Source organism: Sander lucioperca, chromosome 2, assembly GCF_008315115.2.
Source record: "Sander lucioperca isolate FBNREF2018 chromosome 2, SLUC_FBN_1.2, whole genome shotgun sequence".
Classification (NCBI taxonomy): Eukaryota; Metazoa; Chordata; class Actinopteri; order Perciformes; family Percidae; genus Sander; species Sander lucioperca.
Window position 1 is genome coordinate 11904809 of NC_050174.1, and position 25031 is coordinate 11929839.

At 40.4% G+C, this 25031-nt stretch overlaps 1 protein-coding gene across 1 annotated transcript; it reads left to right on the forward strand.

Moving 5' to 3' along the window:
* The first annotated feature begins 302 nt into the window (after positions 1–302).
* Positions 303–25001, forward strand: bmpr1ba (bone morphogenetic protein receptor, type IBa). Its single transcript, XM_031309027.2, has 11 exons — positions 303–559; positions 18048–18210; positions 18311–18410; positions 18931–19033; positions 19943–20039; positions 20236–20374; positions 20769–20961; positions 21965–22262; positions 22456–22631; positions 22778–22908; positions 22995–25001. The coding sequence occupies exons 1-11, from the start codon at positions 454–456 to the stop codon at positions 23118–23120; spliced, it is 1632 nt and encodes a 543-aa protein (XP_031164887.1). The 5' UTR covers positions 303–453; the 3' UTR covers positions 23121–25001.
* Positions 25002–25031: the final 30 nt, after the last annotated feature.

The window sequence follows — 25031 nt, forward strand, 5'->3', positions numbered from 1 at the left end:
AGTGAAGTAAACTCCCCCTTTTTGCCCCTCTCTCTCTCTCTCTCTCTCTCTCTCTCTCTCTCTCTCTCAGCTGGGCTGCTACTGTCAGGCCGGGTTGGAGGACAATCAACTGCAACTGCTGCCGCTGCCGCTGGTGTGTTTTGTGTGGTGTGGACTTTCTCACGTTGCGGTGGACACACACACACACACACACACACACACACACACACACACACACACACACACACACACACACACACACACACACACACATACACATACAGGAGCTTGCATGCCCTGTACTCCCCCTCCCCCCTCTCTCTCTCTCTCTCTCTCTCTCTCTCTCTCTCTCTCTCTCTCTCTCTGGCACATACATACACACACTCAGAGAGAGGCAGTGTGTGAGTGGCGGACCCTGTCGTGTGGAGTGTATTGAAGAGAGGAGAAGAGGGGAGCAGAGCAGCAGACTCTACCATGCCAGTGCAGGGAGAAAGGCTGAAGCGCTGTCTCTCTCTCTGTCTCTGGAGCCGGTGTCCTCTGCTGTTGCTTGGACTGTTCTCTCTTCACACACAAGCACACGGTGAGTTACTGCAGAACTTTCTCTACTCCTCAACATTGTGGCTGTTTTTGCTTAGTTTTGCTCTGAAGTTGCTCTGATGCAACTCATCAAAAAATGTGTTAGATTTTCTTTTTACACTTCTGTTTTAAGTTCTTCTTCTCCTTACTACAAACAGTTGTGGTGTTTTTGTTCTCTCTACTCTGTGTTTCACACCTTTAATCGTGTATATTGTGTGGATACATGTGTGTTACTTTAAAAAAGTTGCAGCTTAAATCTGTGCTCTGCAGTGTCTGTAGTCTGTAAGCTACTCGTGATGACGATGCTCCAAAACGTAGCAACTGATGTAGACATGATCCTCAACATAAGACATGTAAGACATGTGGCTTTCCATCTGGAAATTATTCATGTTTAATGCTACATGTCTGCATCACATTTTATAAAGGCAAGCGGCTCAAAAAAGTCTCAGCTGAGATACAATCTTTTTCATTTTATTTTCCAATTTTGTTTGACTGATAACAATGAATTTGAGACAAGAAGTCATTTCGAAACACTATTATAGCACAAATATATATTTTTTTATTTTATAATCATATCCATATAGTAAATCAACAAGCTTTACTGCTCTACTAACAGCTATACAAAAATAAATTGAGTTATTGCGAGTTGAAGTGTGGTAAGTTATTGATTATGTGATCACTTTCAATTTCACACAATTTTAGAAGTTCTACAGTGTTGCTTTGACTTTCAGTTTCATATCTTCAATCACAGTGTGTTTGCTGTTTCCTTCAAACAGACAGAGAGAGATACAGTATATTGTCACAGACGGACATTGTTACCATCAGCCGCATTTGTCTTTGACCATGTTTGGTATCTGGAGTGTGATTGGCGAGGTGTTGGAGAGTGAACGTGTCAGATTTAATAGTCTGTTATGTTTAGTGCCATGATGTATGTCATTAAGCTTTGACACTCTGCCTCTGTTGTTTTTTGCAGCATATAGGTTAAACCATGGCACAGCCGTTTTGTAGATTATCTTTATTCCAAAAAGTCGACTTGATGGAATTTTTATATAGTGTGTGCTGTTAATTTCAGAATACAGGGTTGGACAGTGTTTCTTATGAGTGATAGCGTCTGTGCATTTTTTTTTCTTGTCTCTCTTTATTGTTGGTCTATTTAAAGTCATTGGAAATTGTTTCAGCTGGGAGCCCTGATGTTAAGCCAGCAAAGGCTCATACCTCATACTCAGTGTGCTACGTGCTGAGGTCGTCCTGCGAGCTCTGGCTGCATGTCCACCCCTCTTTCCCATCCATCTTTCCTGTCATTGTCCCAGGCTGAGTCGGCTTTTCTATGGAGTCCATGCTGTGTTTCTTTAGATTTGCTCGCAGATGCCGTATTATCATTTAAAACCAAACCTTTGAAGGAATAGCAGGCATTTTGAATGCCATGAACATGTAAGCATTTACACTGAACACATTGAGTTCACATGGACACAAACATAAAAAAAATTCAGACTTAGACTGCTCTGTCCAAGAAGCTGCAGAACAGCTGCCGAAGAAGACATATGTCAAATCTGACATAAAGTTGGACCTCTACCAATCAAGTTCATATTATATTAGAAAACGTAACATTTTGTATTGCTGCAACTGCTGCAAATGGGACTTATAATACATCTCATTGTTCAAGTGCAGTTTTGGCTTTGGTATCAGGTGTTGGGATATGTAATGTTTCAGTCCATTTAAATACCAGTGTAACATTAATGTGCCACCTATAGACTAGTGAAACAAATTATCTGCTCCTGATACACCAGATGAGTACTGACTGAAAACATTAATTTGTTTATCTGAGGACACATTTCTTTAGCCTTCATCCCCATTTTCCTAAATTACTGCTAGAGGTGCTCTAACTCTCTTTGCTCAGTCTGTATGAGGTAATAAATCAAAAGCCAGAAAATTGTTAAACTGTAGAATATTGCTATGTTTTGCACTAGATAAGAGCATCCTCAAAATTCCCAGGTATGAATAAAAAAAGGACAAGTAGTGCATGCATTTCAGCTTGGGTACTTTCTGTTTCTAGCTAACTGACCAAGCCGGGCCTCAGCAAAATGCCCAGAGTGTAAATTTGAAAAACAAACCCTTTGTCATTTATTTCTTAGTCTAAATGCTATTTTGTCATCATGTGTGCTCAAGCAGTTCCAAATAGTTGAAAGTGCCCGAGGCCTTCTAGCAACAGCCTCATTCATTGGTTGACACACAGGTGATTGATTGCCCTGCAATAGATTCAACTGTGACTCAACAGGCAAATATTTATTTTCTGAAAAACTGTATGAAGAAAAAGATGTAGCAGGTAGAGAGAGCTGTTTTTATGTGTGTGGATTATCTGTACCTCACTTTCTCTTTTCCTCACTGTATTCTCCATCTTCCTTACCACTGTAAAACAACACACGGATGCTTGGTAGACCCTTGGCCAGCTAGTGTTTCCTGTTATAGCCACAGGTGAACTGGAGTCATTACAGGTTTTAGACAGGCAGTAGACAGCTACTGTGTTGTGTCTGCATGGTTACAGTTTTCCCTACAGCATGTCTAGGCCCTTGTCTCAAACAAAGTGAAGGACGATGTGTTCATTATTCTTCAAGGAGAAATGAGAGCGTAGGGAATGCACACTTTATAAATCACACACACACACAAACACAGATCTTCTGTGGCCTTCCACCTACGCCAGGCTGCAGCCTTCAGTGTGAGTTCTGGGAAGTGGGGAGTGAGCGTGATAGCTTACATTTCATTGTCCTTGGTGGAAATAAGCACCGCTGTATCAGTTTTCACAGTCAAAGCTCTGCCAGTTGCTTGGCTTTTGTCACTGCCCGCTAATGAGATTCTTTTGCTTGCTGCAGAATTTCAGGTTTTGTTTTAACCGAATAAAGCACCCACTTGGTTTTGAGTCAAAATAATCGATTCACACATGTTGTTGTTTAACACTGTGTTCTTTAAGTACTGAGAATGTGCGGTACCGCTCTACAACTCGCATCACATAGCGATCTGTTTATAGTTTTCCGAAAGTTGACAAAATCTCTCTCTCTCTCTCTCTCTCTCTCTCTCTCTCTCTCTCTCTCTCTCTCTCTCTCTCTCTCTCTCTCTCTCTCTCTCTCTCTCTGTGCCACTGAACACATGCTTGATGATTTCAGGTTTTACTAAGTTGATGTTGTTTTCACACAAGGACATATTTCCTCAAAACTGTGTTCCTGCCCAGGGTGTAAAAAAGGCTTAATGTTGAATGCTGTGGTGTCTGTTGTTGGTTTTTGAGAAAATCAATAGACTGTGGAGGTAATACACAAGACAGACTGCATGCTCTATTTGCATTCATTGTCACCCGCAATGAAATTGATGCATCTCATCACCTCAAAAGCATTCAGTTAAGTCTATTTAGAGACACAAATGGTGAGGATTCACATGGGGTACTTAGCTCTCACAAAGGCATTGACATATCTATCAGCTGACTAAGACCAAAAAAAAAGCAGTTTTCAGAAAAGAGAAACAGAAGGCGTGAGAGCTGACTCACTGTACCAAATTGCTAGTATAGCGCTTTCTGCTCCTCAGCCTCAAAGCTTCCTGGCAGGATGTGTTGTGGTCCCTTGCTGGAAACTGATACCTCATTAGAATTAGCGATCTGCTGGCTATAAAGCTGAAACGCAGAGGTAAGGTGCTGCTGCCGGTTTGTTGAAAACAAATTGTTGGTGTCCTGAGGTAAACTCACACCTTAGATTTAGCCTTTTTTATTTTCTCTGTGTGACGTCTGAAATCTTTTCTTCAACACAGCAGGGGCCACAAACCGTGGTCTGTCCCTGCCCTTGGAGTTTGTGAACGGTGAGGGTTAACAAGGTGGGACCCAAAAGGCTAATGTGGTGGCATGAGTTGAGGATATAGGGGTTCAGTGACAAAGCAATGACATAAATATGAGCCCCTGATATGCGATATTTGACATAGCTCTTATGTTGTGTGTTTTGAGAAAATAAAAGTGATTTTGAAATGACCTCTTAAAGGTGGAAGGTAAGGGGAAGTGAGGAGAGTTTGGGACGGAGGAGTATGACATCCTGTAATGGATACAGATCCAGTAACTTCTATCCCAGTCAGATTACCGGTCTGGCCCTGACTTCTTAAGACACAGCTGGAGCAGGGGAAGTTGTGTGTGTGTGTGTGTGTGTGTGTGTGTGTGTGTGTGTGTGTGTGTGTGTGTGTGTGTGTGTGTGTGTGTGTGTGTGTGTGTGTGTGTGTGTGTGTGTGTGTGTGTGAGAGTTAGAGACAAATAATAACTTGTGTTTTTAAGAGTTTGTATATGTGATTGTGTACGTTTGGTCATTTTTAGCAACAAAGATTTTTTGGGGGGGCATTGTCATTAAAAAAAAACTAAAATTATTTCTTTTATTTAATTATGTGTCTATGGGTGCAGAGGCCAGTTTGAACCCTCAGTCTGCCTTTGGCTATAGCAGTAGCCTATATATGAATAGGAAAAGTAGGTTTCGGAAAAACACCTTTTGCACACCTTTACTTGATAAATTACAACAGAAATGTAGTTCACACTCTGTAGTTTGTACTCTGTTAGGCTGGAACTAAAGTTTGCAGTAGTTTTACTGTGCTAATTGTACAGCTTTTGGGGATTTAGATGGTTTAAGAGTATTAATCATACTTAGTTTTTTACTAGTGAAGTTGTGGTTATTATTGTGACGTACAGTCCTGCTATTGTGTGAGCGGAGATTTCTCGGCACAGTACAGTACAACACAATACAGTGATGGACAGATAACAGGTGAAGCAGAGCAAGGCATAGCTGGCTGTCCCAGCCGCAGTGTGCTGGGACTATAAGGGCTTAGGGTTTTCCATGCACTTGCACTCCCCCTCCATAATACACACCTCTCCACCCACCCTTAGCCCCCTGGAACAATTTGTTTGGATGGGGAAGGGTGATTTGGGCAGAGAGCAACTGCACATTGTTTTTGTGTGTATGACTTAATGTTTAGAGGCAAGCCAGGTAATATAGATGAAAGAGGTGGAATTGTTGGGGTTTGAAGAAGAAAAAGAAGAGAGAGGAGGATCCATGTCGGGGGACTGAAAATGATCAATTTTCCTTTTCATACTGTATATATACATTTAAATGCAAACTTAGATGTCAACATACAGCAAGAGAGATATTCACAACCTTATTCAATCAATCTGTAAGTTATTCCTTTTTTCTTTAGGAAATATAGTTTTCCCCTAAACTCTATTCATGACTAAACCCCAAGACTAAATTAAGCACATATTGAAATCTGAGCTAAACAGCCTATTTAACTTATCCTTTTAGAGTTAGTGGTTTAAACCTGAGATCTTCAATGTTTTCAGACCAAGATTGCTTTTACTAGCTTATTAAAATGCACCGTCATGTTTTCTGTTAACCTTAAATAAATCACCTCATCACCCATGACCTTTCAAAGGTACGGTCATTTTATGTATTAGTTAATCACATCACAGGGAAGAAAAGCAAAGTAAGAGTGAATGAATCAGCTACTTTATATTTGGCAGTGAAAAATGAATAAATTCACAGGCTGTAATTTATGGTCATTTATGGCTGTCAGGATGCCCACTTTTACCAAATGGCTTTGCAATACAGACAATCCTCATACGATATGATAGGTACTAAATGGCTGTCCAGATGGGAGTGGATGTTGAGTGTGTGTGAGTGAACAGTCCTAGCCGACAGCATGTTTGTCCAGTGAGATGGTACAGAGGAGGCCTGGAACCGCTGATGGGTGATATGTGACTTAGTTAATGGGAAGCTAATCACACGGAGGAGACAGTGGGACGCATACAACTGTAAACACATGTACACCTTTGCAAACACACAAAGCAGGCACTCACATACACACACACACACACACACACACACTGATACATTATCTATATGTTAAGCAAATACACACTAATGTCCGCATTCCACACATTATCCACACATTAATAGGAAATGCATTAATATCCTCCCACAGCGCGCACACACACACACACACACACACACACACACACACACACACACACACACACAGGCTAAATGGATGGAAAGTGACTGTTTAAGCCTGTGGAGATGACTGAGACGCCACAGACCAGAACTCTGGGAAATAAACACATGGCAGCTATAATGTTAACACCATCAGACCTCCCTCTACTGTGTGTGTATGTGTGACATGCATGTTGTGTGTCGGAACTGCATATTTATATAATTTCCATGATATGCATCCAGTCTGGATGGTCTTGTCAAATTTAAACAGTGGATAGCAACAATAACACACATTTGTGTTGGACGGTGTGGCTCTGCTCCGATGATACTCCGGCACAAATCTTGACACAGACTTGACTCAATAGGACTCATGACCCCTTGACAGAATCAGGGATTCACAAATTGTAAATAAAAATAAACACATTGATTGAACACACACTGTGGATGGAGGGATTTTAATCATTAGGAAGTAGGCAGTGGTGTTTAAGACAGATTCAGCAGAAGGGTACTCGGAAAGAATGACAACCAAGAACATATCACTGTTATTAGGGCCCGAGCGCCGACAGCGGCGAAGGCACTATTGAAACTGAAGAAATTATTATTACGGCAAATGAATTGCCTTTTTGAGGGGCTTAACATATTCAAAAACTCACCAAAATTGGTGGGCGCATCAAGACTGGTGAAAATTTACGTATTATAAGGGTTTTGGGAATAGGCGCACAAAAATGGCTCGCTAGCGCCCCCTACAAAATAAAACAAATTGAGCCCCTGCAGTACGTTTAACGTAGACTCACGAAACTTGGTAAACATATGTATCATGTCAAGACGTACAAAAAACGTCATTGGAGCCATACCCTAAACCCAACAGGGTGCAGAGCGTCATCTGAGTTTTACAGGCAAAAACCCAGCGTTAGAACGTAAAAGTATGAAAATAAGTTTTGTTTAATTCTCTCAGCACCGCCGCTCTCTCTCCCCTCTCCCAGAAGCTTTTTTCCCTTGGTCTAACATTGGGCGAGTTAGTGCTATCAGCCGAATGGCTTAGTGCAGGCTCTAATGGATCCAAAGGTGTATCTTGTATATTACCCCACTAATAATGCCCGGAATGGTACCAAACTTCTACAGTAGTACAAATAGGTTCCCTACTCATAAAACGAGGCATTGGAAAGTTTGTAAGTACACCAGGAGTTTATTTAAATAACATTTGCCTGATGGCTTTGGTCTCTACGAGCAGCTGGCAGTGAGATGGCAGTAAGACGAGTGCTTAGGGACTGTCTACAAACTACAACACCGAAAAGAGATACAACAAAAATATTTATTAATTTAATGATTAAATAAGGTAGTATCTCCAAACTTACCTCAATTATAACTTGTCTCCTGCTAGTTGTACTACAGCACTTTTAAAAATAAGTTAAATTAATGCATATTTTTGTTGTATCTCTTTTCGGTTGTAGTTTGTAGACAGTCCTTAAGCACCCGCCTATTTCTAGAATTCAAGGTAATTGTGATGCATCGCTCCAGTGTTGTGACTCAGGTCATTTCTGAATTGTCATGACCAGGGATATACCCATGTTGACTGGCTTGGTTTGAATTTCCAAAAGAAGGGTTGAACACTGATCAGACAACCCTGGCCCAACCCTGGTCAGTGGTGTGACAGAGGTAATAGACACATATGTTCACACAAAAAGGTGACATCATGACTAGACATTTCTAGCAGCGAAGGATTTCATCTCCCAAAAATGCAAGGTACCTCTACTATGCTGTCATTTTTCTGTTCCCAAAACCACCTTTAGCTTGTGAGAGTGTGTCTGTGTGTTTTTAAGTGCTCTGTTATATCCACAGTGTGGAATTTTGTGGTTTTGTTTGTAAGACATTTAATTCTAGTCTGCATTAGAAACCACACGTTGAAGGCTATGGATCTATGTCTGATTTGTGTTTAGGATAAAACTGTTAGGAAATTTTCGTGGAGCATGTTTGTGCACATTTACAAGGAGAAAAAACAGGCTTTCTGACTGTGGGAGAATGACTCTCTAAGAAACCACTAATGGAACTAATTGGTAAAAGTTCATTCACAGTTAATTTGATATCAATAAGTGCTGCGGTCCCTGCGGTTTATGGAGATGTTGTGTCGTGTGACGTGTTTGTGTGTAAAAATTAAAGAGCTTTTCATGACACCAGTTTTGGTTATTTTTCTGCCATATTAGAGCTAATGTAATGAACCCAGAGGGGCAAGAAGAAAGGAAAACCCACTGTTTATTAAAACCTGCTTGGCATTGGCTTTGATGACAGAGTAAACAATAAATGCTTTTTATCAAATCAACCTGTTTCTGAGGGACATTTTTCTTCATCTTTTCTAGTTAATGTATATATGTCTGTAATTATTTTTTTTATAGATTATACAGTAAGTAAACTTAGTTAAAGTGGATTGTGCGTGTTGTCCATAAATAGATAATTTTGCGTTGCAATATAGAGTGAGTTTTTAAAGACTGATGCATTGATATTGTGTCAGGCACAGTACATGCTGCATCTGTATGCTGTTGCTTACAGTAAAGCATTCCTTTGTGACATACACATCTGTCTGATGGTAGAAAAGAGCTGCCGCTTTAAGGGATCTGTAGGAGGTAACCCGTGCTTCTTGTAGCGCCATTTGTCTTCCATAGGAATTGTTTGAAAAGAGATGTAGGAGGACATTTTCCATGTTCTTTGCATATATTTTGAGATGTATCAACTCTGTTTAACTTTGTCATATCAGTCTAGTGTCTTTAGAGAAGTGGGCGTGGTTAGCTGATTGACAGGGTTAGACTGACATGTCACATGAGGGGGCGTGTTTGTGTGATGCTGATTTAGCCCAGGCCAAACGGCAGGTGTGGACATGGATTGAGGAATGGATTCAGGAAGCAGTGGCGGAGAGCCTCAAGCGGACGGCTGCACACCACCCGCTACCACACAGAGAACACTATTAAAGACAAAGACGCTGAAAGACTATTCTTGTTTTCCCACAACACAACTTTTGTAAATACAAAATAGGGTAGCCTTTAGTAGCTGTGTGTCTTTGTTATACGAGCCCAGGTTAGCTTAGCCTTGTAATAAACTTTGGAATGTACAGATTTTGATTTCAATTTAAATAGTGTTTATTCGGGGTGGGTGATATGGCTCAATCTTCTATCACAGCCTATGTTATTTTATATTTTATAGTTATAGAAATCTTGATAGAGTTTATATTCAGGAAAATAATAATATAAATAAATAATATTAAATAATATAATTTATAAATGAACAGATGGAGATTTCTGTATTCTATAAATCCATTGTTGCCATAGTGTAGTCATGTTAATTGAGTTGTAACAATAGTCATAGTAAGATATCCATTCTCCATGCATTACTTTGCCCAATTCTAGTGTCTGTGGCTTTCCTTTTTGTCTTCATGCATCAGATTAAGGTGGTAGCATGTAGTCAAATCAGCACAAAGCCAGATTTGAACCAGTGGTATCAGAATTACACAGCCATAGCCCACTGATCCAGCCGAATGCCCTGTGTCTTTGAACTGATACAAGCCGTTTTGTGATGAGTAGGATCCCACAGATGGCCATGAGAAGGAGCTTGTGATAAAGAGAGCAGCTGGTATCCTTTCTCTCCTTTTCTTTGCTTTGCTCTCTCATACCTCCTTAAAGGACCGTTTCATAATTTCCTTGTATTCCAAAGGGAAAGCTGAGGGCCTTCTGTAATGAACTCAGAGTTCCGGAATCCTTGTGTACCTGTCACTCATCCCCATGAAAGGGCACACACACACACACACACACACACACACACACACACACACACACACACACACACACACACACACCACGGCATGACAGCTGTATCACGAGAGACTGGCACTGGCTCATTACTGCATCATTCATCAGTGTGACATAATGAAGGAATGTTTGAAGAGCTGTTGATGATGTTGTATTGGAGGATAGAACGGCTGAATGCAGCTCCAACAGCTTCCCTCGTCCCTCCTCTCACTAGTTTAATTGTGCTGTTTTTCCTAAAGAAAACATTTTAAAAGCTATATTCTGTCTGAGCCACATGACATCACTTCTGGGTTCTTGGTGGTGGGTCTCAATCCTGGTCACAGAGCTTGTTGGATAGGTACAAAACTTTGTTCAGACATGTAAATAATCTCATTTGTGTTTTTCAAATTGATTGATTTTTTTATTTTATTTCATCATTTCATTAAATTCAAATGCCAGTATGACAGCAGTCAAATTGCTCCCTACAGTAAGAGTAGTTTTCCAAGTTCATATATGCCTACATGTGCTGGAAGGAGCACCTGTTTTTCAGAATTGTATCTGTGAGTTTTAGGAAAGTGGATGAATAAAGAGTTGTTAAAATGTGGGAGAAGAAAGACACAAGGTAGTTTCTAAACGAGTGGGCTTCTTTTGAAAGAAAACGGGGTGGAGGAGTAATGATGCATAACTTCTTCCTGCCCTCAATAAATGTTTAAATAACAGTGCAAACTTGTAATCTGACTTTGGTAAGTGTAAGGGATTCTGTCTGATCCTTTCTCCTCTAATATTAATAGAGTATAATAAATAAAGTCGTAAAAGAAAGAGCTTTGTCACGGGTTCCTAGGCAAAACATATTTGAATTTCAAAGTAAGTTTAGCCAAAACAGCCAGCGAGACAACCTCAGCTTCCCAGCATCCAGATCACAAACTGGGGTTCATTAAGACATTCCTGCACATGTGGGATGGCTCGGCTCATCTCAGCATTGACAGGAAGAAGAACAGGGAGATAAGACCAGGCACTAGAAGTACATGGAAGTACAGAGAGAGGTGGAGGGGGGGGGGGGGTAGCAGGATCAAAAACCTTTCACCTTCCATGTTTCTTTCGCTGTACCGACGGCACTGTCAAACACCAGCAAGATGAACTACTACTTAGAGGGAAGAAGGGGGCAGGAAGGGAGCAGTGTTGTCAAATGAGTGTGTCTTAAGTGGAAGGGGGAGGCGGGTAGTGTATACATGGGCTCGGTGAAAGGGCTTTTCTGGTAGGCCTTGTTTGACATGGCCAGGATAACTAATGAATGTGTTCTCTCTCTTTCTCTTTGTCTGTCTTCCTCTAAAATCTCCTATCTTCATCTTGCCATCTCATGCACAATATCCCTCTCCCTCACTTCTATCCCCTCCGTCTATCTAAATATATGTCCTCTTCTTTTTTTGTGGTTGTTTTTAGTTTTCACAAAGCAGCATCTGTTGAAAAGAGGCCTTTTTAGCTTTTGGGGGTTTGTGGGGCCACGGTTGTTAATTGTGTGTTTACAGTGGCCCCTATATCCTGCCATCAAGCCTGAAAAAAGCCTATAGGGGAGACCTGAAAGCTCACACTGACATCTGAAAGGCCATTTTAGTGAAAGAGCTTGAAACAATTATAGTGTCAGTGAAGTGCCTGGATGTTCGGGCCAGTTTCAGAGCACACATCATTTGACTTGCAGCATGTTTTGACATTGGTGGTACTTAGTGAGGTTTGGACTAGAGCACCATTGGTCAGTGCAAGTTTTTACAGATGTTGCACCTAACAGCCAGGACCAGACCACAGGGGAAATATTTTCTTATACCCCATGTTTACTCTCATATTCCTTTAACTGCTTTGCCAATGCCCTCTCAAACTATTCAGGAAAACATTATATTATAAACAGCTGCATTATCTCTCTATGACTATATATATATAGTGAAAAGTATATCATACCCATGCTAAAGTTGACTAAAAAGAGGAATAAAAAAATCATCTTTTGGAAATTGATCTTAATGCCTTAATTAACAAAAATGAGGAAAAATCCAACCTTTTTTTGTGAATGAATAATGTATTGTAAATAAATAAATGTTCTTCCTTAAAATACAGGGGCCATAATTATACATACCCCTATGTTAAATTCCCATAGAGGCAGGCAGATGTTTATTTTTAAAGGCCAGTTATTTCATGGATCCAGGATACTATGCATCCTGATAAAGTTCCCTTGGCCTTTGGAATTAAAGTAGCTCCACATCATCACATACCCTTCGCCATACCTTGAGATTGGCGTGGTTTTATTTCAGTTAGCCTTATAGCTGGTTTGATTTGCATTGATATGGATATTATCTCAGTTAGCTATTAGGGTAACTGAGATAAAACCATGCCAATCTCTAGGTATGGTGAAGGATATGTGATGATGTGGGGCTACTATAATTCCAAATTAAAAAAAGAAAAAGCGCCATTCAGGATTTCATTGCTGCTGTCTTTCTCCATCATGCCTGCAGCCTGCAGCAGCAGGATGTGTTAGGAGGAAGTGGCAGCTTGATGATATGTAACGGTGCTGCAAAGGGTCAAAATAGTAGCCTGTTAGGCACCACGCAAAGCCGAGTGAAGTGTAAAATAAATTAATAAATGCCGGAATGCGACTAATGCGATTAAAAAAAATGAATCGCATCGCGTCGGCCCTTAATCGCATCGCGATTAACGCGTTAAAGCTGACAGCCCTAATATATATATACACACATACGCTTTTCTCATCAGTCAGAATGAGCGATTTTACACCCCTAAGAACAATTACATTTTCGCCTCCGTGGACTTAATCTTTTTTTTCTTGAAGATAAGATTGGAGGAGCATGCAGGGTCAGAGCCTTCTTGCTTTCTGAAACAGTAGAATAGTTGACCTTGGTACCTCTCCCTTCCAAAGACAGATAGGACAAGCTCGTAGGAAAACTGCCCATTACATCAGGACCAGGAGTCTCTGTATCCAAAGTGTTTAGTATTCAGAGGTAGATGACAAAGACAACAAAAAAGGAGAGAATCAAGAACAAAAACCTATTAAGCATTATGATACTGGATTAAGAGTATGATATAGAGATGGAGATACAAAGAGGATGATGACTCTCACATGCCTGACATTTCCAAAGGAGATAGCTAATAATAAAGTATTTCAACATACTAGAAATAAGGATTGTAGAGCTACTGCTACCTAGCCAAGTTATTAATAATATGATAGGATTTAAAAAAAAATCATAGGCTCACAGGCAATGTAATAAAGACTATCTTACAGCAAAGAACTTCTATGATATATATTTTCTGTAATCTTTGCTGGTTTGAGATCTAATAAGTATTGGGCTGGACACCTCACCTATTAGGTTTTGTGCAAGGAGCATTAATGAATTGAACATTCTGCTCGGCTGTGGCTTTTCTTTTTGTTTTTCTCCTTTTTTATCTCTCTCCCACTGTCTTTCTCTCACACACACACACGCACGCACTTATGCACACACGCACACACACACACACGCACGCACGCACGCACGCACGCACGCACGCACGCACGCACACACACACACACACACACACACACACACACACACACACACACACAGAGCAGTAGCCAGGGATCCCAGGTGCAGGGTGGATGTGAAAGGCTTAGTATTTTGTCAACAGCACAGCAGCACCTCACATGACTTTCCAGTGGACTCACATAGGGAGGACAGGGCAAAGAAAGTGCAAGATGAGAAGAGAAAGAGGTGGGGTATAAGAAGATAGGGAGGCTGTGTGGGAGATTTGAGAATAAAGTGGAGGGGGAAAAAAAGACATTGTGAGAATGTTTACTGTAACTGGTAGAAGAAAAGTAGTGTATGCAGGTGAGACGCAGATAAGGAAAGATCACTAAAGAAAGTGATATAGGACAAAGAATAAAAGGGGAGAGAGAGGTTGGCATCGAGTGAGACACAAAGTGAGTGAGTATTCAGTAGCAGGATGGACTAAGTTATGGGAGGGAGAGGGACAGAGTGAGAGAAAGGGTGGAAAAGGGCAGTGGCCTCTGCTCTGTCCCCTCTGTGTACTGCTAAACTGCCCACCAGTTCCCTGCAGCTCTGTCACTTCTTGTTTGTTAATCCCCCTTTCTTCTCCCCCTCCTACTCTTCCTCGCTCCCTTTCTCTCAAATCGGTCAATTGTTAATGTGACCCCTTTATACCCCACCGTCCCTCTCTTGCAGTATTGTCAACACATTATCAGTATGTACAAGAGAGACATTTAGAAAGGGCAGTGCTTGGCGATAAACGACTATGCTCGTTTGAAAGAATCTGCTGATGTTATTTTTGTATTGATAGTTTCTCATGTGCAAATAAAAAATCTTGTAAACTGCATATTATGAAGCTACAGTAGTGAATTGTTTTGTTTTATGTTTCTATTAAGATGAGGAAGGACTGCTTTACATTAGACATACCATATCATTTTTAATACTGCATGCACATCCTCACTGATGAAAGAATGGCAAACAAAGCTAGCTGTTAGCTAGAAAACAAATTGCAAGGTGCATACTCACATTTATCACAGTCAACATGAATGAGCACAACCACCTCATGCATTAAAGAGCATTTGTTCCTTGATCGTAACACAAAGGAGAAAAATCAAAGCATTAGATCAGAATATAATTGGCAAGCTACAGTATTCTATATTTCTAATAGCCTTAGTTGTGACTTTCCTTTCTTTGAGCCTTCCTGACTGAAGTCAACGTCACTTAAAGTTGTGGTACTTTTTGTGAATACAGATTCATGAATGTTAAAAACAAATACCAGTGCAGCACATTGACAACAAAGCACGCCATTGAAATAAATCAAGAGAGAAAGAGACATTTGTGAAGCACATGTGTACATGTGCGTACATTTCGTGGCTTATGTCTATAGTAATGCGTGTGTGTATTTGCGTCTGTGTCTTTCAGTCCATTAGGGAGCTTTAAACGTTCATCCCTAGAGGAAGTTCTTTGATGTTTTGTGAAAGACAGCTGAGCTCAGATGAAAGAGAAGATACCACCCATTATCTGATGTTTGAGTGACTGTGCATAACCACCCTGAAAAAACAGCACATTTTCCAGTTTCCATCTAATCCAATTTGTCTTTCAGAGGTGAGGCTCTCTGTAGATTATTTTACTATCCAATGAGCACACTATTAGCCCTCATTGAGTTAGTTTCATTAGCCACAACTCACTAGAGATACCACCTAAATAAGTCTAATGCTAGATAGCTAGTTTTTAGCATATATTTCATGATGGAATATTCTATTGAAGACAGTAGAGATGAACAACACAGCTTTACGAGGCAGCACTTGGTCTTTGATTAATTATATTTTAAATGGGGATATCAGACCAGCATATAACCTTGCCTTAATTTAAAAAGTTATAGATCTTGAAGTAGTTGGACTTCAGTGCGTATACTTTGAGGAGGAGTTGCTCAGGATTAACACTAACTCAAAAAGATGCTGAAACTGGAACTTGTGTATTTCAGGCAATACATGGTAAATGGACTGCATTTATATAGCGCCTATATACCTTACCAGACAAAGTGCTTACAATTTGCCTCTTGTTCACCCTTTCAAACACATTTTCATACACCGATTGTGGCAGAGCTGCCGTGCAAGGCACTGGCCTGCCCGTCAGGTGTAACTTGGTTTTTAATGTCTTTCTCAAGAACACTTCGACATGCGGACAGGAGAAGCTGGGGATCTTACCGTCAACCTTGTGGTTAAGGGACGAACCGCTCTACCTCCTGAGCCACAGCCGCCACTATTAAAAATCCTTAATATAAATTCCATGCCTCTGAGCTATGTTTCATAATGAAGTATTATACATCAGACGAGTGTGCAGACATTAAAGCTGTTGCACCGAAAGCTGTTGCCATGATTGACTACTTGAGCTAAGAATGGAGACGATTTGAACGTGGCCATCCTACCAGATCAGTACTCGGTCCCATTAGTTAAAAAAGGGTTTTTGGCTTGCCCACTTGTGTGTCTTTTATGTTTCACACATCATGACTATATGCTGAAAAACCTCAATACAATACATAGAAGTGGCCAGTTGATGGAGTTTTCCAGTGCACAGCCATGTCATTTTGACCATGCATCAGACATCCATTTCTGCCAGAGTGAAAGATTAAAGGTCTTTTTTTCTTGGCTTGAAAAATTTACCGTAGTTTCCGACCTGTAGGAAACTAGATGTTGTTGTGCTTTCAATTTCTAAGAAGGTTACCTCAATCACTTTCACTTTACTCTACATTTTTCAGAGAGAAATCAAAGTTCATGATTGGCTCTTACATTCTGACTGTGCCCTTTTACATAAACTGTGTTTATTGAGTCCCATTGTTTGTGAGAAGCATCTGCTTAAAAAAGAAAACCTGAACTTGAGAACAAGAGGTGGAAAGAGGAGTAGGAAAGCTAATTCAGTATCTGCTAGTAGTTTATTTCAGAGAGGAAGGACTCATGCTTATTTTGGACCATCTCCGCTTGCAGCTGTTAAGCATCTGGTCTCAGTGTTCATGCTGGAATGAATGAAAATCTTAAAAGCCATGAAGGAAAGACACTTCCATGATCTTTTTTTCCCTCAAGTGACAAACAGGTGCTCTTTTGAAATAGGATAAGTAGGAAATAGAACAGCTTCGTTCTAGTTCTTAGGAGCTTTATCAGTTGTAAGAGTAAAAGAAATCTGCTGTGACACAGCATCAGGTGTTCAAGCTCGTAGTTTCTCAAATTTTCTCTTGTCCATTGTATTTTTTTGTATTTACATTTTTTAGTGGATTCACTAAAGTAAGATAGATTATGTTTTGAGTTTAGTCAGCCAGCTCATGTGGAATGAATTTATCATGTGAAAACAGAGTATGCACAGAGGTGACCTCTTCACTCCCTGCAAGCGTACACCAGCACAGCAGAGACTGGGGGAGTAAAGATATTAAACTTCTCCCCCAGGGGAACTTCCGACCCTACAGTGGGATGCTGAGGCTGAGGCTGTGCTCATGAAATAAACTATGAACAGCAGCAGCAGAATCACAGTAGTAAAATCAAATGAACTGCAGCATTATTTTACAATACAAATGCTAAAAACTGACACAATACACATTTTAAAGTTGTACAAACTTGCTCATTAAAAATACTACATGAACAGCAATAGAAAGTGTTTGCAGTGTTACAGCAGGCATTGCAGATATGCAGTGCATCAGAGCAAAGTGAGGCAACAGAGCGGGGTCAGAGCTCCTTATTGAAAAGGGTGTGTTAGATATGTATAATATCTATTATAATAAGTATTATCTAGTAGAGTATATCAAGCAAAGAACTTGCTCACAGGCTTTTTTGAATATGTTGGAGCATGTTTCATGGAAATTTTAAATAATGATATATCTCCTTGACCTCTATGACATTTTTTTATTAAACCTAACCTAGCTTTCTTCCACTCAGTAAGCTTCACAGATAATGAAACCTCTAAGTCTGGATACTGCACATACTTGCAGATATTTTTCTATTTAGCAGATATTCTCTAGTGTAAACACCCTCTAGTAGCATGAGCCCAACATTTGATGGCAGTAATAATGCAATCCCTGACCCTGGCAGTGTTGGTGCTTTTTCCTCTGTAAAAATGTATTATTATATCTATGATTCATGCATGTGATTTCAACTTGTTTTTCCTGTCTCTCTTCCAACTAATTTTCTCCAATTTTTTTTATTTTGCCTGTTTTATAGGCAATATATTGGACAGTATGCTGCTAAGAGCTTCTAGTAAGGAGGCAGTGGAGAGTGGGAAGGAGACTAGTGGCAGCACAGCTCCTGCTTCATCCTCCCAAAGACTACTGTGGTGTCACTGTTATCACCACTGCCCCGAAGATTCAACCAATAATACATGCAGGTACCTGCATGCAGGAGTGGAGGAGCAACAAATACTAATGTAATGAAACATTCACTTGTGTCAGTGGTTGCTTTGCTTACCGACCGTCCTTGTTTGCCAGGACGGATGGCTACTGTTTCACCATGGTGGAGGAGGAGGGAGGGGTACCGGTCCAGACTGCAGGTTGCCTTGGGCTGGTCGGATCAGAATTTCAGTGTAGGGTGAGTAGATGACTGTAGCGTTACAATCCACATCCCTTTTGCAACCGTTTCCGTAGCATCCTCTATCTCAGATCTTGATCTTAACAACTTAATTTAGATGGAAATAATCACAACAGGGTAAGTGAAGAAAGCAAAAGATTCTGACATGAGTACTGTATATTCAATATATATTATTTGTCAGACACTTTATATGACTTATTTGTGACAAAATAAAGTTTACAATAAAACAATTATTTTGTTGATTAATCTCTTGATTAACTTATAAATATGAGAATAATAGTTAAAAATGTACATTTTACAATTTCCCAGACACATTTTCAAACCCCTGTTTTAAATCAAAATATGTTTTCGATATACTACTGTATGACACAAAACAGAGAAAATAAAATTCAAGGATTAATAATCTCTGCCGATTGATTAATCAGTTTATTGTTTAAGCACTAACTTAATCAACAACTGAACACAGACATTATAAAAAAAGGAAAAGGAGAGGGGAAAAAAACACTTTTCTGTCTTCCAGGACACGGGGAACTCACGTCAAAGGAGATCGCTGGAGTGTTGTACAGACCAAGATTACTGCAACAAAAACCTGCATCCTACACTGCCACCGCTCAAACCACCTCGTAAGTTTATCTATCTCTCTCCTCTCATCCCTCCACAGCTCTTTCTTGCCCATGAAACACAGAAAAGATTTTTAAGAGCCACTTGTTCTCCAGTTGGCAGGTGACAGTGACAATGATATAGACAGGACCAAGAACTGTGACTGATGGTGTTACAGCACATAGGATTCAGAGATAGAGATATCATGACATTATCAGAGAGTCAAAGACAGCTTAAATGGGGAAGACAGTGGGAGTTACTGTCAAACCATCCTGGAGCTCGCCAAAGCTGCTGGGTGTCAAGAGAATACTGAGCTCTCTACTGTGTACAACACTATACTCCATGTGTGAGTGTGTATTTGAGAGACAGTAAGCCTAGATTCCCAGGGAAATCACAATCCCCAGCAGACAGCGAGGGCAGTCATCAATCTGAAACCCTATCATAGGGGATCAGGAAGATAATTCATCGACTAGGCTGAGGGCTTCCTCTCGCTGTTGACTGGAGCCTTGAGGGAAAAGTGTGTGCCAGAAGAAAATGAAAAATTGATGAGTGAAATATGATTTATACTTGATTTACTGTACAGCGGTTCTTTCAAGTGACTTGTGAGGATGACTGATTTCTTGGTATACTTTTCTCTATTTCCTCCCCATGTTTTAGGGATATTAGAAGTTTTAATTAGATTTTTTTTTTGTTTCAGCTTAAGTTTCTTGAGCAGAAAATGACCTCAACCATTTTTCTCAAGAATGTCCTGTTGTTGCACATACTTGTGGATCATTGACAGGGAAAAGACTAATGTGATTGATTTTTCCCCCCTGAACATTGTTTCATGTCTCTGTGTACCTTTATCCTGCACCTGTCTTCTATTCCATCTTGCTTTTCTTCTCTCACCACCCCACCCATCTTTTTTCACCTCTTCATCCTCCCCTCTCCAGTCTATGTAGATGGAAAGATCCACCACATGGCCTTGTTGATCTCAGTCACTGTGTGCAGCATTATACTGGCTGTCATTATTGTCTTCTGCTACTTCAGGTAATTAATTGTGACCATCGAACATCAAAAATTCAGATTGATTTCTTCTTGGTACAATTTCCAGCGACACTATAAAGACCCTAAGAATATAATACAAACAGTGTATGATACATTGCATCAGGAAGTTTGTATTGCCTATGGTAGTTTTGTCTTATTTTTTAAGAGGGTATGCTGGATAATTCTGTGCTTTTTACAGGTATAAGCGCCAGGAGTCTCGTCCTCGGTACAGTATTGGTCTGGAGCAGGACGAGACCTACATTCCCCCTGGTGAATCTCTGAGGGACCTGATAGAGCAGTCACAAAGCTCAGGCTCAGGCTCAGGGCTCCCTCTATTGGTGAGATACCCATATTGCAGCTAAACACCTGTTGGATTAAAAAGATGCTCCATGGATCCTGTATATGCACACATTAGGGCCCATGGCATACTTTATTAGATTTTGTCTCATGTGTTTCCATAAAGAAAGTATGTGGGGAGATAATGGTGGTTAATTTGTTACTTAAAATAATATTGGAGGGTTTGTTTTCATATTCTCAGCTCCAGCATGCTGTGGAACAATGACAACACTATTCCTGATTTAGATTGAGAGATCCTATATCCACCTGAGTCTCACTAAACCTTAGATTGAGGTTTCCATTCTAAAATATAATTAACTAAATGTGCGGAATCACAATGCAAAACGCATCTAATAACTAACCTTAAAAACGTTTCCATCTTTTGCTCCTCCTCAGGTGCAGCGAACGATAGCCAAGCAGATCCAGATGGTGAAGCAGATAGGCAAGGGGAGGTATGGAGAGGTGTGGATGGGCAGATGGAGGGGAGAAAAAGTGGCTGTTAAAGTTTTCTTCACCACTGAGGAGGCCAGTTGGTTCAGAGAGACTGAGATTTACCAGACTGTCCTAATGAGACATGAGAACATTCTGGGTAAGACTGGTTTCTGTCTTTGGTCATGTCTCATGCGTTACTTCTTCCAATCCTGCCCCCCTTCTTGTTACGGATTTCTAGATTTCTAGTCTCTGTCTGTGCACCTCTCTTTCATTCTATTTGTCTCTCTCTCTCTCTCTAATTTTCCTGCCATGTATACTCTTTGTGCTCCATCACAATTAACAAAGTGCCCAACAGGGATTTGAAGAAACAGTTGATAAATAAGTCTTCCTAATATAGTAGAAAGATCTTCTAGAAAAACAATCTTTACAAACAACAATCTTGGGACTGTGTCCATTGTTAACTATGCTGCACCACACTGCACTCACTGGCAAAACAGATCAATTATAGCCAAGAGGCCGTACACCACAACAATTTATACAGAAGACAACAACAGACTGCAAACCAAAGCTTGCATAATTAAACACTACAAGATGCATAGTAATTAAGTAGTGGGGCAAAAGATCACTTGCCAGTAAACTGACTATATACTGCAGTGCATAATGTTGTCTTCCACAGTTGATACTACATGTTTTGTTTTAAATTGAGCACTAGCATCTGTGATTTTGACATCATCCACCAAATCAGACACATTGCCGGCTTAAAAATCAAGCTTAATATTACCGATATTTATACTTGTATGATTAGTTTCAAAAGTTTTTCCCTCAGAAATAAACTCACTACAAATAAATACAGAAAGACAATGCAAAGACAATGCATGTTAAGTAACTCCTGCATTGCCCTAGACGTAGGTAATGGCATTACAACTGGACTTGTTCTCTGGGTGCCAAACTATGGCTGCCTACTGCTCCTAATCAGTTAGGATGGGTTAAATGCAGAGGATACATTCCTTGTATTTGTAATGTCCTTGGCAAATAAACTATATTATTATTATATATTATATTACAGTAATATAATAAAAAACAATCTCCTGGAATCGCAACTGATTCATCTTCACAGTGAAGACCGACTCCTTGCCTGATAACTCCTCTCTTGTTCACAGGTTTTATAGCTGCTGATATTAAAGGAACTGGCTCCTGGACCCAACTCTACCTAATCACCGACTACCATGAAAATGGCTCCTTGTATGACTACCTCAAATCAACCACCCTAGACAATAAAGCCATGCTGCGACTGGCCTACTCCTCTGTGTCAGGCCTTTGTCACCTCCACACCGAGATCTTCGGCACCCAGGGCAAACCCGCCATTGCCCACAGGGATCTGAAGAGTAAGAACATACTGGTGAAAAGAAATGGGACCTGCTGTATAGCTGACCTAGGACTGGCAGTCAAGTTTATCAGGTGAGCAAGTCAGTCACATTTGATGCTTTTAAGCATTATTTCATGAGATATTACTCTTTAATGAATTTAAGCTCCGGTAGAGGGTCGGAAATGTTCATAAATCAAAGTATTTTTAACCTAAATTATTTCAGAGGATTCAGGAATATGCGTAACTCACTCATCTAATTAAAATGTGTTACTTTGATCTCTGCAGTGACACCAATGAGGTGGACATCCCTCCTAACACTAGGGTCGGTACAAAGCGCTACATGCCTCCAGAGGTTCTGGACGAGACTCTGAACAGAAGTCATTTTCAGTCGTACATCATGGCCGACATGTACAGCTTTGGGCTGATTCTCTGGGAGATCGCTCGGCGTTGTGTCTCCGGAGGTAAATATTTCTTCTTCTTTTTTTACACAAACTCTTTGAAAAAGCCAGACTGCCAAGACAAAATGCACTTTTAATGGCTATGCAGTATACTTTTTGAAAACTTTACACATGAATAGAGTGATTCCTCTGTATCTTATTTGTTGCAGGGATCCTTGAAGAGTACCAGTTGCCGTATCATGAGTTAGTTCCTACAGACCCTTCATATGAGGACATGAGGGAGGTGGTCTGCATCAAGAGACTACGGCCATCCTTTCCTAATAGATGGACCAGCGATGAGGTAAAATACATTAAAATATGCTACATATACATGCACAAACACACACAAACTAATGACCTTTCTAACATAAATCTGTATCTCCTCAGTGTTTGAGACAGATGGGGAAGCTGATGACAGAATGCTGGGCCCACAACCCGGCCTCCCGCCTCACAGCCCTACGGGTTAAAAAGACACTTGCCAAGATGTCAGAATCGCAGGACATCAAGCTGTGAGCAGGCGCTGCCAGGTGTGTGTTTACACACATAGAAAGGACACTAACAATCACACTGGCTCTGGTCCAGGCCGCACAATCCTTCCTTCCTAGGAAAAGGAGGTGGGACAGGAAACAAGATCATCACTTGGAGATTGCAGGATCACAAACTTTGAGTCCAGATGCCCAGAACTCTACAATCCAAGTCCCCCTTGAAAACATGCATTACAGGACTACGGTGGTTAACTAAAACTCAAATTAATCAAATACAATCTGGCCCTGTGTGGTCCTGTTCTGTCCATCAGAGAAGATGAGACATTTTCATTTCTGACTAGTGTTAGGACTCTATAACAAGGTTCCTGTTCACATGCTCTAAAAGCCCTGGAGAAAGAGATTTAGTTTAACTTGGCACTGTAGCTGCAGAAATATGCAAATAAGTTACTGACCAGTGAGTGGAATACTATACCACTGCTTTCTGTGAAAGCTACCCTTTCTGTAGATGAAGGTCTGATTGAAAGACGAAAAGGATGTGCTTTAGGCAATCTGTTATTGCAGCATGACACCTCCTTTCAAAACACTGTCAACCCACTACTGCCTTTATGTTGTAATTGGATTGAACACACTTTTGTCACTCTTGAATTGAGGGCTTTTGGTTACAATGACACTAAGTGACAGAAAAAAAGTATTTTGAGGCTTTACAAGTTTTGTTTACGCTGGTAACGTTTGTAGACACTGAAAAAAAAGTACACCTGTATGTTTTGAGTTGTGATGGGATATGAACGTTGCAAAAGCATATTTTCCATGTAAAACTCAAACTCTGCAAGACTCTTTGTGAAAAATTAAGTTTATATGTCCAAATAAATTCTGGATTGAGGCACTACATGCCTCTGTGTTTCCTTGCCCTGTGTGAGGAGAGGGGACTTTACAGAATAATGGAGCAATTGCAGCAGAACGGTGCCACCCATAGGTGCTCCGCTGCAATTACATAATGAGAAGTCTGCCTAGGCAATCAGAAACTGTTGTACACTAACTGTAGTGGTGACTTCTTGCTTGATGATGTAGTGATCTATTATAAATGTGTGGAATTGTGCCTGTGTTAGTTTAGGGGTACCACAAGTCGTTTGTCACGGGGGACTGCTATCATTCAAACACTCACAGAGTGGCTCCCATAATTAGGCTGATGATGGATATGTGTGTTATGCAGCTGGACCAGAAGCCTTTGCTTAAGACATAACATTCAGAAAACATCTCCAAACTATCACCGGAATTACCCTGTGGACATCACAAAGTCACTTTTTCCTGACCACCAGGCTGCCTTGTACATGTAAATTAAAGTACATGTTGAAGTGAATCACCATAATAAACAATTTGCAGCTCTCATATGGAAATCCAGTGGCAGTTGAGTCATTTAAAATCCAGATTCTATCAGGCAATTTTCTCCACTGATTCAAATTCTCAGTTGGTAGCAGTTAAGTATTAGGAAGCTCACACAGCCTTATTGCCTCAGTATAAAATGGTTCTCAAGGTAAATCTGGACACCTTTCATCATCACAGTTAGCAGTTAGGTTAGGTCTTCCACAGTAGCCTGCCATCACATCCATTCATTGTTAGCTAATTTAGTCCATTTATAAAATCCTTGATGAACTTTCCTTTGGGTCAATTCGTTTTTGTTTTTTTTTATTCAATTTATTTTTTTTTTTATCTCTGCCAACTAAAATAATGGGATGCTCTGTCACTGTCGAAGGTGTGGCAGATTTGTTGTGTTATACATGCCCTTTCTTTCCTCTTGGGTGTTGTGCCTTATTTAATCTGTACCTACTGTAGTTGTCTGTGAGAGAAAGTGGTATTTTTAATTCAGTAAAAAGGTTGAACATTCCCCCAATAAAGTGTTTTCACTCATCCACATGGCTGATGCACAGTTTGTGATGGCTGA